The sequence below is a fragment of the Ursus americanus genome, chromosome 4 (genome assembly GCF_024610735.1).
Source record: "Ursus americanus isolate L20-20 chromosome 4, mUrsAme1.1.p, whole genome shotgun sequence".
Lineage (NCBI taxonomy): Eukaryota > Metazoa > Chordata > Mammalia > Carnivora > Ursidae > Ursus > Ursus americanus.
This window is the reverse complement of record NC_142130.1, coordinates 49,706,697-49,731,086: the sequence shown is the minus strand read 5'-3', so window position 1 is coordinate 49,731,086 and position 24,390 is coordinate 49,706,697. Positions and strand designations below refer to the sequence as shown.

The 24,390-nt window shown below is 37.5% G+C and overlaps 1 protein-coding gene across 7 annotated transcripts in view; it reads right to left on the bottom strand.

The window, feature by feature from the left end:
- The window catches only part of CBLB (Cbl proto-oncogene B), a 218,850-nt gene that overhangs the window by 50,469 nt on the left and 143,991 nt on the right, over positions 1 to 24,390 (bottom strand). For all 7 annotated transcript variants that reach the window (XR_015724219.1, XM_045785283.2, XM_045785279.2 and 4 more), the window contains exons 11-12: positions 13,066 to 13,251; positions 11,109 to 11,474 (exon numbers count right to left, since the gene is read on the bottom strand). Coding sequence is in view for 6 of the 7 variants with exons in the window: in XM_045785283.2 (XP_045641239.1) it covers positions 11,109 to 11,474; positions 13,066 to 13,251 (552 nt within the window). In the remaining variant the exon portion in view is untranslated. The remainder of the gene's footprint in view (positions 1 to 11,108; positions 11,475 to 13,065; positions 13,252 to 24,390) is intronic.

Genomic DNA, 24,390 nt, shown 5'->3' with positions numbered 1-24,390 from the left:
CAGCAGTATTCTTAAACTTTCAAGAGGAACGAATAAAGATAGTTTAACACAATGTTAGTATCTGGATATATATATAATATATATATATATAATATATATATAAAGTTTATATATATATTATATATATTTATATTATATATAATATATATAGAAAATATATATTATATATATATATGAAGTAAGTTTCAAGTATCCAATGATATTTTATTTAATTAATTAATTTATTTTTAAAGATTTTATTTATTTATTTGACAGAGATAGAGACAGCCAGCGAGAGAGGGAACACAAGCAGGGGGAGTGGGAGAGGAAGAAACAGGCTCATAGCAGAAGAGCCTGATGTGGGGCTCGATCCTGTAATGCCGGGATCACGCCCTGAGCCGAGGGCAGACGCTTAACCGCTGTGCCACCCAGGCGCCCCTCCAATGATATTTTAAAACATTTTAACAAAAATACTTTCACCTCAGCTAATTAAAACAAACCACCGCCACCAATAAATATCTAGCCAACAAAATATTTACTAAGGAGCAGGTTTTGGGAGAGGCAGAAAAGATGGCGGAGGAGTAGGGGACCCTTTTTTCAGCCAGTCCCCCGAGTCGAGCTGGATATCTATCAGACCGCCCTGAACACCCAGGAAATCAGCCTGAGACGCAGGAAGACGCATCTGGATCTCTACAAATGAACATCTCCAGCGCTGAGTATTGAGGTACGAAGCGGGGAGCCGTGAAACCGCGCACAGATATCGGAAGATAAACGGAAGGGGGAGGGAGCCGCCGTGTTCGGGCGCCGGTAAGCGGCAGCCACCTGCACGGGGGAGTGGGCAGGGCTCGCGGACGGCACCCGCGAGAGAGCAGACAGACACCATGAGCCCGGGAACGCGCACACGACCAAACTGAAAACCCGCGCTCCGGAGCGCACATTGGAACTGGACTAAAACCAGGAGCTCCAGAGCGTGCACTCGACTAGACTGAAACTGGGAGCTTGGACTGCGCGTGCAACCAGATGGAAAACTGGCGCTCTGGAGTGTGCATGAACCACACTGAAACAGGGAGCTCAGGAGCACGCGGGAACCAGGGGTGGCTGGTGGTGTTAGAAGCACAAAGGACAGAGACATGCCTGCCCTCGAAGGAGGGCTGGGAGAGTGGCTGTGGGGCGCACATCCTAGGACACTGCGGGGGGGTTTTTAGCAGCACCAACGGAAACAGAATTAAAGTGGCCAGAAGAGCTCAGTAGAGAGCAGACTGCGATCTGTCTGTTCTGAGACAGGCTAGGATACGGCCGCTGCTGCTCTCTCAGAAGAGACACAGAAAACTGCCAGGGAAAGCTGCCAGAAAACAAAAGCCTAGAAATACCAGTTCATATTGTGCCCATCCCCATCCCCCCTCGCAGAGGACAGGGCGACTCCACCCAAACAGGGTTGCCTGAGTATCAGAGCGGCAGGCCCCTCCCCCAGAAGGCAGGCTGAAAAATCAAGAAGCCCACATACCTAAGGTCCCTATAAAACAAGTGCACACTGCCTGGGTCCTGGTCAATAATTTGGGCTCTGGGCATCCCCGCAACCTCTCCGCATCAGAATGACAAGGAGGAGAAACCCTCAGCAAATAAAGGACACAGAGACTGTGGCCTCTGCCACAGAACTTGGATATGGATATAACCAAATTTTGAGAAATGGAGTTCAGAGTAACAATGGTCAAGATGATGTGTAGGCTTGAAAAAAATATTACGAAAATATTAACAAGAATATAGAATCTCTAAGGGTGGAAATGAGAGCGAATCTGGCAGAAATTAAAAATGCTATGAATCAAATGCAGTCTAAACTAGACACTCTGATAGCCAGGGTAAATGAGGCAGAAGAACGAATTAGTGAATTGGAAGATGGGATGATAGAAGAGAAAGTAAAAACGGAAACTTGGCTCAAAAAAATCCAATCTCAAGAATGTAGATTACAGGAGATTACTGACTCAGTGAAACGTTCCAATGTCAGAATCATCGGCATCCCCAAGGGGGTGGAGAAAGAGAGAGGTCTAGAAGAGATATTTGAACAAATTGTAGCTGAGAACTTCCCTAATCTGGCAAAGGAAACAAGCATTCATGTCCAAGAGGCAGAGAGGACCCCTCCCAAAATCAATGAGAACAGACCTACACACGTCACATCATAGTGCAATTTGCAAATATTAGATCCGAAGACACAGTCTTGAAAGCAGCCAGGGGGAAGAAAATTCTTATGTACAGAGGGAAGAATATCAGAATAACATCAGACCTGTCTACAGAGACCTGGCAGGCCAGGAAGGGTTGGCAGGGTATTTTCAAAGCTCTAACTGAGAATAACATGCAGCCAAGGATATTTTATCCAGCAAGGCTGTCATTCAGAATTGATGGAAAGATAAGGACCTTCGAAGACCAGCAGAAACTGAAGGAATTAGTGACCACCAAGCCAGCCCTACAAGAGATATTAAGGGGGGTTCTATAAAAGTAAAAAGGCCCCAAGAGTGATACAGAACAGAAATTTACAATCTATAGAAACAAAGACTTCACAGGCAACATGACATCATTAAAATCAGATCTCTCAATAATCACTCTCAATGTGAATGTCCTAAATGCTCCCATAAAACACCACAGGGTTGCAGACTGGATAAAAAGACATGACCCATCCATTTGCTGTCTACAAGAGACTCATTTTGAACCTAAAGATACATCCAGACGGAAAGTGCGGGGATGGAAAACCATTTTTCATGCCAATGGACATCAAAAGAAAGCTGGGGTAGCAATTCTCATATCAGACAAATTAGATTTTAAACTGAAGACTGTAGTTAGACATACAGAAGGACACTATATTATTCTTAAAGGATGTATCCAACAAGTGGCTATGACAATTATAAATATCTATGCCCCCAACAGGGGAGCAGCTAGATACACGTCAACTCTTAACCAGAATAAAGAGACATATAGATAATAATACGTTAATAGTTGGGGACCTCAACACTCCGCTCTCAGCAATAGACAGATCACCTAAGCAGGAAATCAACAAAGAAACAAGTTCTTTGAATGATGTACTGGACCAGATGGACCTCATAGATATATACAGAACACTACACACCAGAACAACAGAATACTCATTCTTTTCTAATGCACATGGAACTTTCTCCAGAATAGACCAAATACTGGGTCACAAAACAGGTCTCAACTGATACCAAAAGACTGAGATTATTCCCTGCATATTCTCAGACGAAAATGCTTTGAAACTTGAACTCAATCACAAGGAAAAATTTGGAAGAAACTCAAACACTTGGAATCTAAGAAGCATCCTGCTCAAGAATGATTGGGTAAACCAAGTAATTAAGAAGGAGATTAAATAATTTTTGGAAACCAATGAAAATGAAAACACATTAGTCCAAAACCTATGGGACACTGCAAAGGTGGTCCTAAGGGGAAATACATAGCTATCCAAGCCTCACTCAAGAGAATAGAAAAAATCTAAAATGCAGTTTTTATATTCTCACCTCAAGAAGCTGGAGCTGGAACAAAAGAACAGACCTAACCCACACACAAGAAGGCAGTTAATCAAGATTAGAGCAGAGATCAATGAATTAGAAACCAGGAGCACAGTAGAGCAGATCAACAAAACTAGAAGCTGTTTCTTTGAGAGAATAAATAAGATTGATAAGCCACTGGCCAGATTATTCAAAAGAATAGAGAAAGGACCCAAATTAATAAAATTATGAATGAAAGGGGAGAGATCACGACCAACACCAATGAAATAGGAAGGATTATTAGAAACTTTTAGCAACAGCTTTAAGCCAATAAATTAAACAACCTGGAAGAAATGGATGCCTTCCTGGAAACCTAAAAACTGCCAAAACTGAAACAGGAAGAAATTGATTATTTAAACAGACTGATTAATTATGAAGAGATTGAAGCAGTGATCAAAAACCTCCCCAAAAACAAGAGTCCAGGGCCTGATGGATTCCCAGGGGAATTATACCAAATATCCAAAGAAGAAATAATACCTATTCTCCTGAAGCTGTTTCAAAAAATAGAAACAGAAGGAAAACTACCAAACTCATTCTATGAGGCCTGTATTACCTTGATCCCCAAACCAGGCAAAGACCCCATCAAAAAGGAGAATTACAGACCGATATCCCTAATGAAAATGGACGCCAAAATTCTCAACAAGATCCTAGCTAATAGGATCCAACAGTACATTAAAAGGATTATCCATCATGACCAAGTGGTATTCATCCCTGGGATGCAGGCGTGGTTTAACATTCGCAAATCAATCAGTGTGATAGATCATATCAACAAGAAAAGAGTCAAGAACCATATGATCCTCTCAATTGATGCAGAAAAAGCATTTGACAAAATATAGCATCCTTTCCTGATTAAAACCCTTCAAAGTGTAGGGACAGAGGGTACATTCCTCAATTTCATAAAAACCATCTATGAAAAGCCTACAGCGAATATCATTCTCAATGGGGAAAAGCCGAAAGCCTTTCCCTTAAGATCAGGAACACGACAAGGATGCCCACTCTCGCCATTATTATTCAACATAGTACTAGAAGTCCTTGCAACAGCAATCAGACAACAAAAAGGGATAAAAGGTATCCAAATTGGCAAAGAGGAAGTCAAACTGTCTCTTTACAGATGACATGATACTCTATATGGAAAACCCAAAAGACTCCACCCCCAAATTACTAGCACTTATAGAGCAATTCAGTAATGTGGCGGGATACAAAATCAATGCTCAGAAATCAGTTGCATTTCTATACACGAACAATGAGACTGAAGAAAGAGAAAGTAGGGAATTCATTCCATTTACAATAGCACCCAAAATCATGTTATCTTGGAATTAATGTAACCAGAGAGGTAAAGGATCTATATTCTAGAAACTACAAATCACTCTTGAAAGACATTGAAGAAGATACAAAAAGATGGAAAAATATTCCATGCTCATGGATCAGAATTAACATAGTTAAAATGTCTATGCTACCCAGAGCAATCTACACTTTCAATACCATCCCAATCAAAATACCAATGACATTTTTCAAAGAACTGGAACAAACAGCCTTTAAATTTGTGTGGAACCAGAAAAAGCCCCGAACTGCCAAGGAATTGTTGAAAAGGAAAAACAAAGCTGGGGGCATCATGTTGCCAGATTTCAAGCTATACTACAAAGCTGTGATCACAAAAACAGCATGGTACTGGCACAAAAATAGACACATAGACCAATGGAACAGAATAGAGAACCCAGAAATGGACCCTCGGCTGTTTGGGCAACTAATCTTTGACAAAGCAGGAAAATACATCCAGTGGAAAAAAGACAGTCTCTTCAATAAATGGTGCTGGGAAAACTGGACAGCTATATGCAAAAGAATGAAACTTGACCACTCTCTCACACCATACACAAAGATAAACTCCAAATGGATGAAAGACCTCGATGTGAGACAGGAATCCATCAAAATCATAGAGGAGAACATAGGCTGCAACCTCTTTGACATTGGCCACAGCAACTTTTTTCATGACACATCTCCAAAGGCAAGAGAAACAAAAGAAAAAATGAACTTGTGGGACTTCATCAAGATAAAAAGCTTCTGCACAGCCAAGGAAACAGTCAAAAAAACTAAGAGGCAGCCCACGGAATGGGAGAAGCTATTTACAAATGGCACTACAGATAAAAGACTGGTATCCAAGATCTACAAAGAACTTCTCAAACTCAATACATGAGAAACAAATAATCAAATCAAAAAATGGGCAGAAGATATGAACAGACACTTTTCCAATGAAGACATACAAAAGGCTAAAAGACACATGAAAACATGTTCAAAATCATTAGCCATCAGGGAAATTCAAATCAAAACCATATTGAGATACCACCTTACGCCAGTTAGAATGGCAAAAATTGACAAGGCAGGAAACAACAAATGTTGGAGAGGATGTGGAGAAAGGGAATCCCTCTTACACTGTTGGTGGGAATGCAAGTTGGTACAGCCACTTTGGAAAACAGTGTGGAGGTCCCTTAAAAAGTTAAAAATTGAGCTACCCTATGATCCAGCAATTGCACTACTGGGTATTTACCCCAAAGATACAGACGTAGTGAAGAGAAGGGCCATATGCACCCCAATGTTCATAGCAGCATTGTCCACAGTAGCTAAATCATGGAAGGAGCTGAGATGCCCTTCAACAGATGACTGGATTAAGAAGTTGTGGTCCATATATACAATGGAATAGTACTCAGCCATCAGAAAGAACGATTACCCAACATTTGCAGCAACATGGACGGGACTGGAGGAGATTATGCTAAGTGCAATAAGTCAAGCAGAGAAAGAAAATTATCATATGGTTTCGCTCATCTACGGAACATAAATAGCAGGAACATCGGCAGGAGAAGGAAGGGAAGAATGAAGGGGGTAAACAGAAGGGGAGAAGGGGGAATGAACCATGAGAGACTATGGACTCTGGGAAACAAACTGAGGGCTTCGGAGGGGGGAGTAACTGGGATAGGCCGGTGATGGGTATTAAGGAGGGCACATATTGCATGGTGCACTGGGTGTTATATGCAAATAAGGATCATGGAACATTGCATCAAAAGTGTAATGTGGGGATGCCTGGGTGGCGCAGTCGTTAGGCGGCTGCCTTCGGCTCAGGGCGTGATCCCGGCGTTCCGGGATCGAGTCCCACATCAGGCTCCTCTGCTATGAGCCTGCTTCTTCCTCTCCCACTCCCCCTGCTGTGTTCCCTCTCTCGCTGGCTGTCTCTCTGTCACATAAATAAAAAAAAAAAAAAAAAAAAAAAAAAGTGTAATGTGACCCATGAGTCTTAGATGAATATTCATTACAAATCTTAAAATGTTAAAAAAAAAAAAAAGGAGCAGGTTTCTAATGTGGCTAATATTCAGGAATTTCAGAGAAAGGAAACAGTACTACAGGAAAGAAATTTCTTACCAATAAAACAAGACAAATAAACCTAATAATAACTCTTAGCTTGCAGATTCATGTTAAAAGTAAAGTATTACCTTAGCTAATGCGATGATGCTAGGTGGGAGGGAGGAGAGAAAAGGGAGTCAATGAAAGTCACAGAAAATTCTTACACTTCATTTTAACGATGGGCTGAATGGCTCTTTCCCTCATAGCTCTCTACAAGTAGCAAATGGTGTAATTAGAATTTAATTTATTCTTGCTCCCCTTACCATTTATCTAGTGAAGATGCAAAAAAAAGGGCAAATGCCTCTAATGGATGGTGGGAAGAGGCACAGTGACAGAGGACACACGGTGAAGGACAGCAAGTTGTCTCTGCATTCACGGGTGTTCATTTGATGAATCCCCCAGCAGGTACATCGAATTCTAATTTAAGCATTTCGTGCTTACTCAAGTTTTTTTATCTTTAAAATGGTAAGTTAATAGTTCATTTGAAGTATTCCCTCTAATGAAAACAAGTCTAAACGATAGTTGTTCCTATTTCACACAAGTATGCTTTTGCTTACAACTGGAGAGACTGATGGGTTTTGTGAAGATACATCAACTCCCAAATATCTAGATCCCTTTCCCCTTTATTTTCATGATAAAATGTTTTAAAAACGACACACCAGGTATGGAGGGTGAGGATACATTGTAACATTCAGCATTCTCATGAAAAATAGGAGGAAAAAAACTCCTATTTCAAACAAGAAAATTACATGCTACTTTTGGCTGAAGGCCAGTGCTGGAAAAATACATTAAAAACTGTTTTTCCCCCTTGTATATCATGGATGTCCTCTTCTTCCAAGCCCCTTCCCCGCTCTGCCCTCGCCCCCCCCCAGCACATACACACCACACTCTTGCTTCTCTCACCAGCTTATATACTGTATAGCTCAGCAACCAAGTGCTTACCAAGTACTCATTAGGAATTAGGTAAATAAAAAGAGAGAAAGAAGAGAAAGAGAGGATGATTTTGGCTTTAAATCTGTAAAAAAAAAAAAAAAATAGGACGACTATTTTGAATGAAAATGTCAACTGTTACAACTGTTACAACTTCTACGGCTCCTTCATGTCTAGCTGTTACTTTTGGTTTTATTCCAGACCGGAGGAGTAGGAGGATTTAGGTATTTGGAGGGTGACTATTCTCCTAGATAAGGTACTATTATTCTTCCATTTTATAAAGTAAGAAAAATAAGAGAGATAAGCCAGGAAACACTCTGAACTATGGTTACCAGACGTACCAGGTGGTTCCCAGAGGGGAGGTGGGTGGGAGGATGGAGGGGAAACAGGTGATGGGGATTAAGTAGTGCACTTGCGGTGAGGGGCACAGGGTGACGTATGCAAGGGCTGAATCACTATATCGTACACCTGAAATCTGATAGAACACTGTATGTTAACTATACTGGAATTTAAAAAAGAATAAGGAAATATTTTTTATGTTATAAATAAATCTTCCTATTCATTTAAAATAAAGATAAGAAAAAGAAGTGGAGTTGGGGCAAAGATGTAGTACGTTGCTCAGCTCCACAAAGTAAATTCTAGAACAGGAAGACTTTGTTCTGATTCCAGAGCTGGTAAGATTTTTAGTCCTGTTAAAATGCAGCTACCAGGTTTGCCTTGTCTGTCTTCCTTCTGCCTGAAGGAGCTCTCTGCCATAAAAACACTTTCTTAAATTTGGAAGGGGAGAGAACATTGGGATTCTGGTTATCCTGAACACGAGGAGGGTCTTGCATACAGAAAGCACTTACGAATGTGAAATTTAACCAGTTTGGATGCAGGAACTATAAAGACGTAAGGTGAGAAACAAACTCCAAGGCAGGATCACAGACACTGAGAACCACAGGATCCCAGATGGACCCCATCCTCTGTCAGATGTTAGTGAAAGCCAGCCTCTTAGGGTTCCCAACAGTGAAATGAGAAGAGGACTTAGGCTGTTTCCACTGTATGTAAATTATGATGTACCTTGTGGTCTACCGAAGTTCCTTTATAAAGATAATAAAAGAGAAAAAGAGGAGATACCTGTTTTACATTACTTATTACATTAACTATATATAAATCCTTCTTTATAATCCACCATAGAAGTTGAACAACTAGACTGAAGTATAAATCTTAGAAGTCTAATTTTGGTTAAAACTTTATGTCTGATTGTAACATGAAATTAACTTTGAGAATATAAACATTGCATTATTAATACACACGACATGAGATTACACCTTAAAGAATCTTAATGAGGATTAATTAGCCAGAACTAAAAAAGATTAAAATCCAGATTTCACTAAAAGACATTGTGCAATTTACTCAATGTTCTCTGGGACATTAATATGCATCAATGATCAGGACACAAAAGTTCACATAGAAAACATTTAAAGGAATCTTTAAAATTGAAGTCACTATTAATATTTTATACCTATAGTTAACATAATAAAATTTCATACCTATAACCTACAAAATTATAACCCCAATTTAAAAAATGGCAACCTTCCATACAAAAATTAACAGCCAGTGTTCTAGGGCTTCGAAGGGCAGGGTTTATATTAGTGCTAAAACTGTATAACATATTATGTAAAAGAACCTGGAAATAAGAGGTCTTCAATGAATTAGCTAAGATAATTATTATAAGTATCTCCAAAGTCCATTCAAGAAATAAATTGTAGTATGTTGCGAAACATAACCAGTCAATTCATGTCAGAGCTCATTCCAACACTCTTCTCAAGACAAGTATGGCCAGGTATGAATGAAAAGTTATAGAGGTTAATGGATAAAAAGAAAAAAAAAAAAAAAAAAACCCGGCAGATCCCTCCAATCCAGATTCTAGGTGGTAGAAATATACATTTGAGGAAGATAACACTCCATTTTCAGAAAACATTATAAAAATGCTTTTTAAGTACTTTTTCTTACATTTACATGTTTAGATGACTTTGGGGAAAACCTTTAGAGATCTTTATATTTAAAACAGATGATATATTTAAAATACGAAGGTACCCAGGTGAGTCACTGGCTAAGAATCATGGCAAACTCCCCCCACTCCTCCCCCTTTGTTTTGAATGCCACAATAGAAATTTTGACTCTTCAGATCCTGGCTACCCTAGAATCTCTGAAGTTAAATATTATTATACAAAGTTTTCCTCATCACTTAACCTTGACACACAAGCATGTGCGTGCGTGCACATATGTGTGGGCACGCACACACACACACACACACAGAGAAGTTGAAGACATGTCAAAATTCATATTTCTTTTTTTCTTGAATATATGGTGAACTTACCAACTGCAAACTGTTATTTTGAAGGAATTGATTACTCTCCTAAAATAACAAGTAAAGATCAGCATAGAGGCATCACTTTAATATTACAGTCTTCAAAAGGAGGCAAAGCCTCCTTCAGCTGAGGGAAGATGGCAACCATCTGATCTCAGAGCCAAAAATATCATGGAAGCAAATACGAGAAAATAGTACAGTACAGCTCTGCCAAGGGCCTACCAAGAACTCTAACCTCAATGATTTCTGCTGCTGCCTCTTTGGTTCCCTGTGAGCTTAAATTCTTTCCTGGGTCTATAAATGATAGTGGTGCTATCTTTCAAGTTAGAGCTCAAACGTGTGAGTCTCTTTCAGTTTTATGGAGAAAGAGCTTGCTCTGTAAGAGTGACCTGGAAGTGGTATCTTAATGTATGGGAGAAGTTCATTTTACCTGGATGCACAAGGTCACTGTCCTTGGCAACAATTCCAATGGCCAATTTATGATACGCTATAATCAACTTTTTTCAGATTAGATAGAACGAGGTGAGTTAAAAAAGAAAAAAGAAAACCCAAAAAACACAACAGTGCTGATTCTCCCACCAACAAGTTATTAATAGGAAAAGGTTTTGGCAGATGAAATAAGGGAAGGTGAAATAAATCTCCTGCAAATTATCTATAGTGTCTTCACATTAAAATTAAATCATTACTTAGAACCTTCTTCCCGACTTCTTTTAAGTTTTAATGAGCTTCTGATTATTTATAACTTGGAGATAATTAAAGACCTTCAGGGAAGTGCCACACGAGGCAAAAAAACAAAACAAAACAAAACAAAAACCCAAAAAACAAAAAACCACTGCCCAACCTATTATACTAGCTCCTATCAGAAGAGTTTGAGAAGATTGTTTAGCTTCTGCTTTATTTCTTACCTTGGCTCCTTCTAAGGGCAAATCATGGCGTCTGTGTTTTCGCATAAGCACAGGGTCAGAGCCCATTCTACTGTGCCTTCCATTTACATTTGAACTTGCTGTGATTCCGGGCTTTGGAGAGCCATCCCCTAAGGGTCGACATCCCACCGACTGATTAGTTCCAAACACATCCCGAGGGCACCAGGCTTCAAGAGGCATTGGCTGGTCTCTGGAAGGCACACTTTCCGCGTGATGGAAGTGACGACTCAGTCTGTTGTCAGGTGGGATGGGGGGCGGTCTCTCAGGTGGAGGTGGAGGAGGATCTCTTAAGGGAGGAGGTGGTGCTGGGAGTGGTTTATCTTGTTTTCTCACCATGCAAGGAGAAGACTGAAGAGATACCATGGAAAAAATAAATAAATTAGAAGTTGTATCATACACTGAGAAAACGATTCCCAGACTGGTCTATTAATCACTTTTGTTTTCTAAGCCATAGTGGAATTTTATTAGATTCCTGTGTCATCTTTTAATGTTTCTTTTTATCATCAATTATTGACATTTTTAAAAACTAATGAAAAGCTTATGTAAATATATCTCATTAGAATTTTCCGTGTAAACGAATACATAAACCTGAATGTTAAAGACTATAAAGACTATACAAGAAAAAGTAGCAGAATATCAAAATTATGTGATGATTTTGACTGACCAAAAATAATATTTAGTCCTTAATTTATTTGCACCTTTACACAATTTAGGAGAGATAAAGGAAACTCAAAGTTGCTGTTGTTTTACTTTTTGAAAGAGCAACTTAATTTGTAGTTTCTCTGAAAGAATGAAAGTGTTGGTTCTGCCATTTTCATATTTGCTACCGCAACATAAAGCAACTGATAAGGGGCAAATTTGCTCTGATCCTGTGTTTTACCAGTTATTACCAGAATAGTGGGAAATCATAAATAATAGAGCGTCATTATTTGTAGAACTTATCTGAATGTGTATGGATCCTTAAAATGAAAAAAATCTGTTTAATTCCCATTTGGAAATATGAAGGTACATGCACCTGAACTGAATCTATGTGACTGTCATGGTTTTATTTTTATTTACATGGTTCATCTGATGAACGATTTTGCGCTTTTATGGTTAGAAAATATTACAGAAAAGAGGAATGTGCTATATGTTTACATAATTCTAACTAAATGCAACCCTAAAAAATCTTAATCTGATTTTAAAATCAAGTTACTGTAATCGAGAACAATCAAATACTACTAAATACTACTAAAATATTGTGGTTCTGACTCATTTTAGACTCTAAAGCATATTATCAATGGAATTAACTTTTTCAGTCTTATAATTAATAAAGCAAAATATGCGCTTATCAAATTTGGAAAAATAAGTCCTCACAAAATTAAAACAAACCATGGGCATAGATTTACATAGTTAGAATTATGTCTTTAATGTTAAAGAGTAATGTAATTACTTTGCAAATATTGTAATTCTTTGTAATTAATTCCTTTAGGTATAAAAATACTCTACAAATAATTCCCTCTTCTGAGTCACCTTGAAACATGGGTGATAATTTATCACATCGTAAGCCCTTATGCAAATATACTCCCATAACATTTTTTCTTGTCATGACACAATGAAAATGAGCATAAAATATCATTTGATAAGGGCATACAATTCATTTTAATACATATAATGACTTTTTAAATCCATTTTACGGAATAGCTATATTTAATCTTCTATGCATTTTTGCAAACCAAGGAGATATTACAGACATATGCTCTTTCTGAATCATTTTGTAACTTTTACAGTAATAAAGCAGAAACAGGATAGTGGGCTCACCATAGACAGAATGAGAAACACATCAAAGTTCTTCAAAACAGTCAAGAGCACAAGAAAGGCAAGTAATGGAATTCAAAGGAACCTGAGCAATCAATAAGTGTCACTTACATCATCTGTGTTTCTAATAAAACCAGTTTACCTTTGGTGAACCAGTTGGGCTGCCACAGGGAGACCGAACGATGCCTTTCTGGATTAGATCCAGGCGAGGAGGTACTGGTGGCAGGCTTAGATGTGGGATCTGGAGCGCATCTGGATGTGGCTTTCTTCTCTGTGCAAGGGGAGAGGATCCTGGTGACGTGACTGGTGAATTTTGCCTGTCAGTGCACTAGAATAGAGAAGGAGAAAGAGGATATTGATTTCATGTGTAAAGTGTATGCCTTTCAGTTCTTAAGGAAGACATTTGGTTTGAGAAGGTGTCTGCCATTGAACATCTGTTAAACTCAGTTTACTCTGATTAATAGATTGAAAGTGCTCACATTGTTCCTCAAGGGCAGTACTATGTAAAGAATAAAGGGGTAAGTTTCTCCTACATATTGCAGACAAGGCCTAGGAAAAAAGAAGAGCAAAAGCATAGTTTAAGAACAATCAAATGCAAACATTTCCCATAGAAGCTCGTCCACATTTTATGAGGAAACCAGAAATACACAGTGCAGTAATGCCCATCGCTCTTGGTTTCTATACTATGAAATTTTCTTAAATCCTTGATTTATAGTATATTCTAGAACTTAGAAGTCATTTTGTTCTATACAAAATATATATCCAGTGCATAGCCTACTTTCGTACAAACCAATTATATCAGGCAGGGTTTAAAAAATAAAAATGTGTATTTAAAATAAAAACAGCCAAATTGTTTTTTCCCCAGGACTTCACATGGAAAAGAAATCCTCGAGCTAAATGCTTTTGTTTGCTACTAAAGGTTTTCTACTTTGTCTTCTAGATAAAATGGCATCGAAAAGCCAGTAGCAAGTACTTTGATTTGTATATATGTAACATTTTTTATTTTGGAATTTTTTTTTAATGTGACATAACCTGATTGTGATTTCATATAAAAAACATGCTAATTAATCAAATAGCCTTACCAAGGTAAACAATATTCTGCTATGAAATATCAGGCAATTTCCTTTTCAAGGCTAAGTTACTAGCTTTTTGGAGATCTAGGTTTGATTTTTATACCCACTATGCTTTGATAGTCATCTGTTTCCTAATACTAGTATTTTTAGAGTGTTTCCCCCTAACATTACTCACCTTTATAAGAGCAGTCAATGTCAACAATTGACAATTTAATTCGAGCTGTAGCAACAGTGACAAAGATTTAGTCATTCTGTCTTTATCTGAGAGAGGGTGATAGATTTGTGTTCACATCCATACTTAGTTACATTATGTAAGGCTTTTTCTAATTAACTACAATTGGTGTTTGTTTGGTGTTTTTCTCAGGATTAGACGAGGGCTATGGGGCTTTGGAAGGAAGACAAAGGTCAAGTAATATTCTAACCACATCATATCAACGTCCACACCATCAATATGACTCATCATTGTTGATGCTGACCTTGATTACATGGCTAAGGTACTATCTGTCAAGGTTTCTTCCCTGTCGAGTTACTCCATTTTCTCCCCCTGTCCATACTGTACTCTCTGCAAGGAAGTCACTATGCACAGACCACACTTTAGGAGAGGGGAGTTATGGTCCCCACTGTAAAGGCTTTTTTTTTTTTTTTAAGGTCTGTGTATGTATTACGGAGAGAGAGAGACAGAGAGACAGAGAGTGGGGGCAGGGCACAGGGAGAGAATCTTCAAACCGACTCCCCACTGAGCAGGAAGGCCAAGGCAGGGCTTGATCTCATGACCCATGAGATCATGACCTGAGCTGAAACCAAGAGACGGATGCTTAACTGACTGAGCCTCCCAGGCACCCGAGGCTTCTTAAAATAAATTTGAGTGGCTACACAAAATCTTCTAGACAATACCTCAGATATGCCTGAATATTGTCATGACATTGCTAAACTACCAATTCTTTTGCTTCTCAAGGTGCCAAATAACTAAAATAGGTCAACAAATTTACCCATAATTTTACATGACAATTTTAAGAACCTTGTCTTCTTTTTAGTAATTCCATGATTCTTTTTTATATCTCTCACCCTGCGATAAGGCAAAAAAAAAAAAAAAAAAAACTCAATTGTTACTAAATTAGAAGAGAAAAAGGAGAAACTCTGTAGTCACAATAAACTGACTTTAATGTAGCCAGTGATTCTTAATAAGATCACAATCTACCCAAAAAGCCATGGAGCCTCACACGGTCAGGAATTTGAACGTTGTGGAATAAACATGATCCAAAAATGATCATACACATAACAGAAAGAATTCCTGAGGTAAACTATGTGCATCACAGTATCACAGTACTTTAGATCGGGAGCTGCCACAGGATCTTTAACTTTCCACAATGGCCGTTCGGATAAATTACACTCTCTGAGAATTAGCGAAACAGCACGATAAAAATGCTCTGTTGATCTGGTTATTGTCCTTTACAAAACAGACTCAAGCAGAACTATCCACAGTTCCTGTTCCAGACTACACGCGCGCACGCGCACACGCACGCACGCACACGGAGAGAGAGAGGATGAATACACAGCACTTCATCTGTTTGGTTGTTTGCACACACAGTTTTCTGTGCGAGGCGCACACAAAGCAGACTGCTGAATAAAACCTCTGCCCCTCTGAGCACTCTTCTTCCACAACTCTCTCCCTGCGTCCTTCATTACCTGAAAAAGAGAATTCTGACACAGCCAACAGCCCACCATCACTATTAGACCTTGACTTGTGCTTTAATTACTAATATTTAAAATTACCACATTCCTGATATGTTTAAATAAAGGATGGATCTGATGTGGAATGAGTGAACTATTAGATACTGAAAGGGTATACGGAAAACCCTCAGGAGAGACAGCCAAACCCGTGTGTGTGGTGCAGCAATAACCTTGAACTTCTCAATACTTCCAGGTAAGCACTCACTCAACAGCTTCCTGAATATACCTGGAAGCAGATCTTGCTTAAGCACAATTCATACTGTACTCTCAAGGTAATTATACACCATCCTCCTGAAAAACTAATTCATGGTGAAGCATTACTCTATCTGTAAGTTGACTTAGTTAAAGTATTTTTTTATGGAGGATATATTTGTATGTGAAGAAACAAAGAACATTTCATTTTTATTAATTATGTGGACTAAATTTACCATGATTTATTTATTTTCCTGAGTTCCCCTGAAGTATAGTAAAATCCCCACATAAGAGTAGATAATTTAACAGTGCCCTTTAGATTAATAATGCATTATTCTTTGCTGAACCTTTCGCTCTATGAACAATTCTGTAATTAAGAGTACTGAAACTTTGCATTAACTTTCATTGCTGGCAAAATTTAATGAACGTTTGTAAACATTTTTAGTAGGCAGTTTTAGTAGATGGTTACACAAATGGCCACTTTTAATTTATTTGAATAATCACCATTTTTCCTTCCTATTTGATAGTCTAAGGAGAAAAGACACCTAACACAATGCTTCACACCCTAGCTCATAATTAAATTCTTAGATGAGACATTAAAAATTCATGATGTCAAAATTTATCAACTCAATGAGAATAGAAAGTTGGCCCTTTTTTCCCTTCTGAAAATAAAGAGAAGCAAATAGATTGATTTAATGTAGATCTAAAATTATTTCCCCTTTAAATTATATCTCTACCTCTATATAATATTTGAATATTTAATGGCCTTTTAAAGGACTGTGATTCTGCAGTATCAGAATTCGCCTACATAGAGAGGAACGACAAATGCCTCTAAAGCCGAGCTGTGACAAAGGCATGTGGCCAGTCATCTTTAGTCTACCGATTTACATTATTTTCCAAATAGATTCTACAATCCGACATGTCCCTCAGCTCTTCCTCCTGTGTCTTCTTCTACAGGTCTAATCCCCATCCCAAGATCACTCAGGCCATTTACTGGTCTCTACTTCTGATGTGTGATAAAGGCATTTGTTGGGGAAAATAGCAACAACAAACAACAAACCTGGAACTTACTCTCTGGCTCGGGTTTCACTTCTAAGACTGAACTATTCTAACTTAACTACCTCTTACTGATGTGTCCAATATTCCTCATAATCATTACCATCTCCATTCTGTATAGAAATGCAGATTTAATACACGTACATAAAACTTCTTGAGTAGAAGATCAGGAAAACACTTATTTAATCCTATATAATAACAGTTAGGTATTTTTGTTGATAGGGATACACTTGAATTTCAAGTGTGGCTGTCAAACTGAAGTCCTAAAGCCAACTGATTATAAAAAAACAAATGACCATATAATTAAAAAAATAACCATATAATTAAATATATACTCTGACTTCATCCACATATATTTTCTATATGTAATATCTGAATTTCAGCTAGAACTTTAAAATGCCACACAGTCTTGCACAAATCGCCCACCTGTTAATATTGTTACCTGTAAATTAAAAAAAGGTTAATCCATTTCATGGAAACTTTATGGGTGAACAAAATTAAATGAAATATGAAATAAAAGGTGCTACCAAACATTTAATTTTTATTTGGATGATATAAGTAGGAGTATTGACTCCTCTGATATAGAAGTGATAAAATGCGACTCTTCCATTTCCAAAGTTCCAAAGTTGGCTCATCTTCACTACCAAAAGATAATTCTGTTAGAGATACCCTTAAACAAAAGATTCCCGCCCTTATTTCTTAGTTTGTCCTAGACAATTCCTCTTGCTATCAGGCCTAAACAAAATCAAATATCTAAAAGAATAATTAGACTAAAGTCTTACAATGGCATTCAAAAGTCAAAAATGTCATTTGGATTATTTGCTGTTATTGATTCTGATCATTAGCATAAACTTCTAAAATTTAACATTTTTATTTTTTCACCTTGAGCTGGAGAACATCTTAAATATGGAAATAAATAATAAGAGCAAACGGAGTTAAGAGGAGGTTAACAGGGTTAGGGTATGCATGTTGTCAAACTGCTCACCATAATAGATAGGTTGTATAGATTTTGGCGCACTTCTCATGCCTTCACAATTGCATTTTCACTGTTCCACTTTTTTTCTCATTTTAAAGAACATAATTCACTGCACATAATTTGGAATTATAAGAAAATACAAAGAGATTTTGAGAACATGCACACACAACCATTGGTGATGTTTCCTAATCACATACGCACATTTTTAATCTACTCTACATTGGCTAACAGTATTATAGCAAAAGAATTCTAGCTGCCATTAAACAGTCTTCATGAATATAATTTTAAAGGGTGAATGATATGGATATACCAATATTTACATAATTATTTCCTGCCATGAACGACTGGGCTGTTCTCAAATTTTTTCTATTATAAAGTAATAACATAAAAAAGTCTTTGGTCTTACACATTTTAATTTTTTTGTAGAGACTTTGACTTTAATTAAAAAAACTTTTTATTTGACTATACTTGACATGCATTTAATTTTTAAGGGCAGAATCACAGAATGTTTTGAGCATAGGATAATAGGCTCATAACTAAACTAGGTATTTATGAGTATGCATAAGACCTTTTGCTGTCCAGATGGTAAAAACAATTTATTCTTCTACCAGTTATGTGTGATGGTTACCACTGCACAAACCTCAAAAGCATAAAGTATTTTTAGTTTTGGATTTTTTGTTTACTTCGATAGCTTATTGGCATTTCAGTGGCACGTGCTGATGTTTCAATTTGAACTGCTTTAATACTTAGAAAAAAATGCAATATTTTTTGCCACGTGTATTTCTTCTTTGGCTTACTGGCTTTGTATGTTCTTTGTCTCATTATCTATATTATTTTCTTTTATGTACCCCTCACTGATTGGAACGAGCTCTTTATTTAGTAGGATAGTGAACCTCTATTATATTATAATTGTTGTAAATAACTTTTTAAATTTATTTTCTTCATTATTTTATGGTAGAGAATTTACCTCTGTTCTTCTGGTTTTAATCTCCTAATGAATAAATAAAATCTAATTAGTGTAATAAGAAGGCATGGTAATCAAGCGATACTTTAAAAGACCACGTCCATTTCGCCACTGCCTTAAATGGAGTCCTTTCTTGGTTACTCCCTCTTTATCTGTCTACTCTATTAAGATAGGATAAAGAAATGAAAAGCTATGGAAAATTAACTAGTAAAGTATAGGAAGTAGGGTATGGACATGGAATTAACTGTATAGAATTTACTGCACCATATAAAACAATCATTTACATAAATGCAACTACAAGAGTTGGGAGGATGGAACTATCCTTTCACATTACAGAATGCTTGATTTTTTATAATTTCATTCTTTATCTTGATTTTGGGTAATTCTCATTTTTTTCTACTATTACACTTGCTTTCAGAACTTTAGAATAAATTATCTTTTTTCATTTCAGCTCCTTTCAAAATACAAAAGCCGAGCACCTTAACTCCTGCCTATATTACCAGCATATTCGTCTCACTAACAATTTCTTCTAAGTTCTTTAATACTGGTAGTGATGAGTACATCTTTAACAAATTGGAGTCCTGGTGCTCTAGAAATTTAAAGACCACATCTGATTCTTTTATGTCTACATACTTAACAATTTTTCCTAGCCCTTTGCTTCCTCAAATGAATAAATGCTATTCTTTATTTCTCTGACCAACTTTACAGAATTCTTCAGCATTCCGAATAGGATGCTAATGACCGCCATGATGAATAGGGAAATCCGAATTTGCAATTTTAACAGAAAATCCCGAGAGAAAAGGCCCAAGAAGTAAAGTAGTCAAAAGCCCATCTCAGCACACGCAGCAATTACCAATAATAATCGGGGATTCATTCTATCTTAGTCACTCTTCATTTTATCCACACCTTCTAAAGAGCAATTTTATAAAACCTTTAATAAGATCCATTATTATGGAAATGGCAAAACATTTGGTAAGAAATCTCAAACCCAGCCAGGCTATTATTAAAAACAGGACAAGAGAAAACCTCTCCAATTACTAATAAGATGAGAGTACTGACAATCCCAGAGATAATCAAAGTCAATTTTATAATACTTGTAACAAGATTTTTACTTAATGAATTTTCATATCTGAACAAGGTAGATCCGCATATTATAAGGATGACGAGAAGGACTCTTAGAAGGTCAACGTTTTTCTCTAAATGCAGGAAAATTAATGAAGGACACTAAGAAAACTTTTATCATAAAAATACAATATTTTAAGTATCATTTCCTTGCTGTTAACTATCCTCTTGGTTCTTTCTCATGTTAATTTGTGAACATAAAACCTAGAGTCTTTTATAGAACAGCCTATACTGAATATTATTCTGAGGGTATCCATTACATAAACAATCATCACACACACATGCACACATCCAAATGCAATTATGACTTACGTTACCTATTTTGGAATACCTGTAGCACTGTTTTCTTTTAGATAATAAGCAAAACTTATATGAGGAATGTGATGTAAAAGCAATAGAATCATGCCCTGCTTATCTACCGCCCCACTTCCAGAAGCTTTAAACTGTAGGAATTTAGGGAGAAATGAGAGTAAAAGAGAAAAGTCCTCCCAATTTGATCTACAGATTCAATGCAATTGCAATCAAAACCTGGCAAGTTATTTTGTTTGTATTGTCAAACTTCTAAAGTTTATACTGAGACAAAAGACCACGAATAAACCAACATGATATCAGAGAAGAACAAAGTTAGAGGACTGACACTACCTGACTTCAACACCTACTATAAAGCCACAATAATCCAGGCTCTGTGGAATTGTCAAAAGAATAGCCAAATACTTAAGTGGACCATAACAAAGAGCCCAGAAATAGACCCACATAAAAACAGTCAACTTATCTGTGACAAAAGAGCAAAAGTAATACAGTAGAGCAGACACAGTCTTTTCAACAAATGGTGCTGAATCAAATGAACATCCGTATGCTAAATAAATAAATAAATAAATAAATAAATAAATAAATACATTTGGAAAAAGACTTTGTACCTTCATAACAGTTAATAAAACCCCAGAAGATACAGGAGAAATAAAGATGACCTTGGGTTTGGTGATCACTTTTTAGATACAACACCAAAGGCATGATCCATGAGAGAAATACCGGTTCAGTTAGACATCACTAAAATTAAAAATTTCTGCTCTGTAAAAGAAACCATCAAGAGAATAGAAAAACAAGCTACAAACTAAGAGACAATATTTGGAAAAGACACATCTGTAAAGGACCGTTATCCAAAATATACAAAAAAAAAAAAACCACATTAAAACCCAACAATAAGAAAACAGCTGGATTAAAAAATGGGTCAAAAACCCTCACAGACACTTCACCAAAGATATGCATGCCGATGCCAAATAAGCATATATGGAAAGATGCTTCTCGTCATATATCATCAGGGGAATTTAAGTTAAAACAATGAGATACCACTCTGTACTTCTCTGATGGCCCAAATCACGAACAATGCCAACACTAAATGCAGGAGGGGATGTGGGGGAACAGGAACTCTTATTCATTGCTGGTGTGAATATAAAATGATACAGGCACTTTGGAAGACCGTTTGGTGGTCTTAGAAAACTAAACCTACTCTACATGTATATTACTCAGTGAAAGAAACCAATCTGAGAAGGTATGTAGTGTATGATTCCAACTATATGACATTCTAAAAAAGGTAGAGCACAGAGGATTTTTAGGGCAGTGAAAATACTCCGCATGATACTATTATAGTGGACACATGTCAACAGACATTTGTCCAATCCCATAGCCATGTACAACACCAAAAGTGAACCCTAATGGAAACCATGGAATCTGGGTGTTAATGTTGTATCAATGTAGGTTCATCAGTTGTAACAAATGTGCCCCTCTGATGGGGGATGTTGACCATGGGGGAAGCTACTACACATGTGTGGGAACAGGGGGTATATGAGAAATCTCTGTACATTCCCCTCACTTTGGCTGTGAATCTAAAACCACTCTAAAAGTCTTAAAATACAGGAATGAAACAAAACAAAACAAAACCAACCAGTCCCCCTACCCCAAAAATAGTCCTCTAAAGAGGGGGAAAATTTCTGCTGCATTTTTTTCCTATAAGAACATAATGCAAGGCACCTTGTTACCTCACTAAGCATACAGATATTTGATTTGTGTATACAATGAGGTTCGCTGTTTTAAATTATTATTGTTTACATCCCACTAGCAACTTCCAGAAATTTTTAGATACTACAAATTAGAAGGAGTGAAGAATGGGTAAAGGGTTAGAAACTTAACCTTGGAGAACTACTAAGTGGAAGGAAGAGTTGCTTTTCCTAAGGTTTGACAGGTGGTTGATAAAATTACACTTCAAACAAGTGCAAACAGCCTCACAAGTGGAATAACCCCAGAGACGCTGCTCCATTAAGACGTTAAACAGTGTTCACTACACTGAGCTAAGCTGCTTCCCCCTGCAGGACCTGTTATGAGGACCTAAGCCCCTGGCAGTGACCAGCATCCACAGCCCTGAAATTTCTTTGAAGTTTATATTTTACTTTAAACATCTATATGAATTTTGCATCCTGATCCAAGTATTATACGCAATTTTAATTTAAATGTATGGCTCCCCCCTCTTCATGCAACCTCCCCTGAAATCTCATAGCAAATGTAAGCTTCAAGAAGTACGTCAGGCTGATTGTAGTGGCTTCTTATGCCCTGTGATTCACTCAGCTGCATAACCAATTTTGAAAAGTCAGGGAAGGGTGATATATGATTCAGAAATATTTCCAAAGAAATGGCTGAGAAACAAGAACATTCTGGGGATTAAAGGAATAAACTTCAGTGGCTGAAAAATGCCCTCATGTGAAACCCATACTGCTTTGCAAAATACCAGGTACAGCTGGTTTGAACAACAATTACGATTTAGTTACTGTGCTCTTCACCGTACTTTAGAGACTACTTAATTGTTTTCATTTACGTATGTGGAAAACAAGACTACTGTAAGCTTATCTAAATTATGTAGTGTTTAAAATTGTATTTCAGCTGACATGTTGGCAATTCTGCATTTTCTTTGAGTTTTAAACCTCAAGGATGATTTTATAATAAATTATTTTACTGTGGCCATGCCATGATATCATAACTATGTAGATAGTAATATAGCAAAGAAATACCACCAATTGCTTGCCAAACCAACACAGTTTTGGTGTCTAGTTCTTTCTAAATAATGATAGCTAACAGTATCTAAAAGAAAATAAAAACTTTCCATAGACATCTCAAAAATACTGATATTTAACTCTTAGAAGCACAGCAGTATCTCGTCATAAATAACAGTCTACAAAATAATGTTAATTACAACTCATACTTAACATCCACTAGGTACCAGCACTGTTCCAACGGCTTTATCTGTATTAGCGCATCTACTCTCAGTAGGGTTTCACAGACAAGGGCACTGAGTCAGGGGGGTGACTAACCAATGCAAGGCACAAAGATATTAAGTGGAACATAAAGCCAGGTGGCTGGACTCCGGGAACTGTTCTTCAGTGTCACAACCGATCACTCAGCTAAAACAAAACAAGACGGAAAAAACCCACCTCTGCTCAGTGGCACGCTGTGCGTTAGGCACTACGTAGGTCTCTGGGAAGGAAAACAAGGGCAAGGCCTAGTAGAGCTAGGCACCGCGTCCATCTCCAGTCTACCACAGGAGGCGGACTCAAACGAGGTACCGGTGTTCAGGTGCTTGCTTCTCCTAAATTACGCATTATTCAAACCATTTTAAAGGAATCTGTAACAATGTCTTTGCAGTCACCTATAACATCGTACAGCCCTGGGACAAGGCAGATGTTCCCTCGGTTAATCCCATACTAATATAAAAAAAAATGCTACTATTTTGCACAGAGAACTCCAGGAAAGTCAGTAAACAGAATGCAGTTAAATGGCAAAAGGAACCTGTTGACTTTGGACTGCTCACTGTCAGCCATGACTGCCTGCAGCGTCCAGTGGGAGAGGTGAGGACTGCTGGCATGTGAGCAGAATAATTCTTTCTGGGTGCTTGCGGCAGGTCTCGTATCTCAGGCCACTAAATGCCACAGGTTTCTCCCACCCCTCAGTCACTGAAAAGCAAAATGTCTGCACATATTTCTGAATACCTTCAGGAGGGAGACCTGCCTGTAGTTGAGAACCATGCCCTACATTTTGAATGTCTATTGTTATCTTTGTATTTCACTTTTATTGTAAGTTTTGTCTTTATTACTCCCACGTGGACCTGAGCTCTGTGGCTGGAACCTAAGTCACATTAAAAGAGCAACATTTCCCTAAAAACGCTGATGTGTGCACATGAACTCTTTCCTCAGGATCAGGAACACCATCGGTCCTTTCCTCACACATTATTATTGGGAAAAGCAAGAATTAGGTAATATATGAAGTTTTTAATTAGTAATACGTATTTTAACTGATGATGGCAACTTC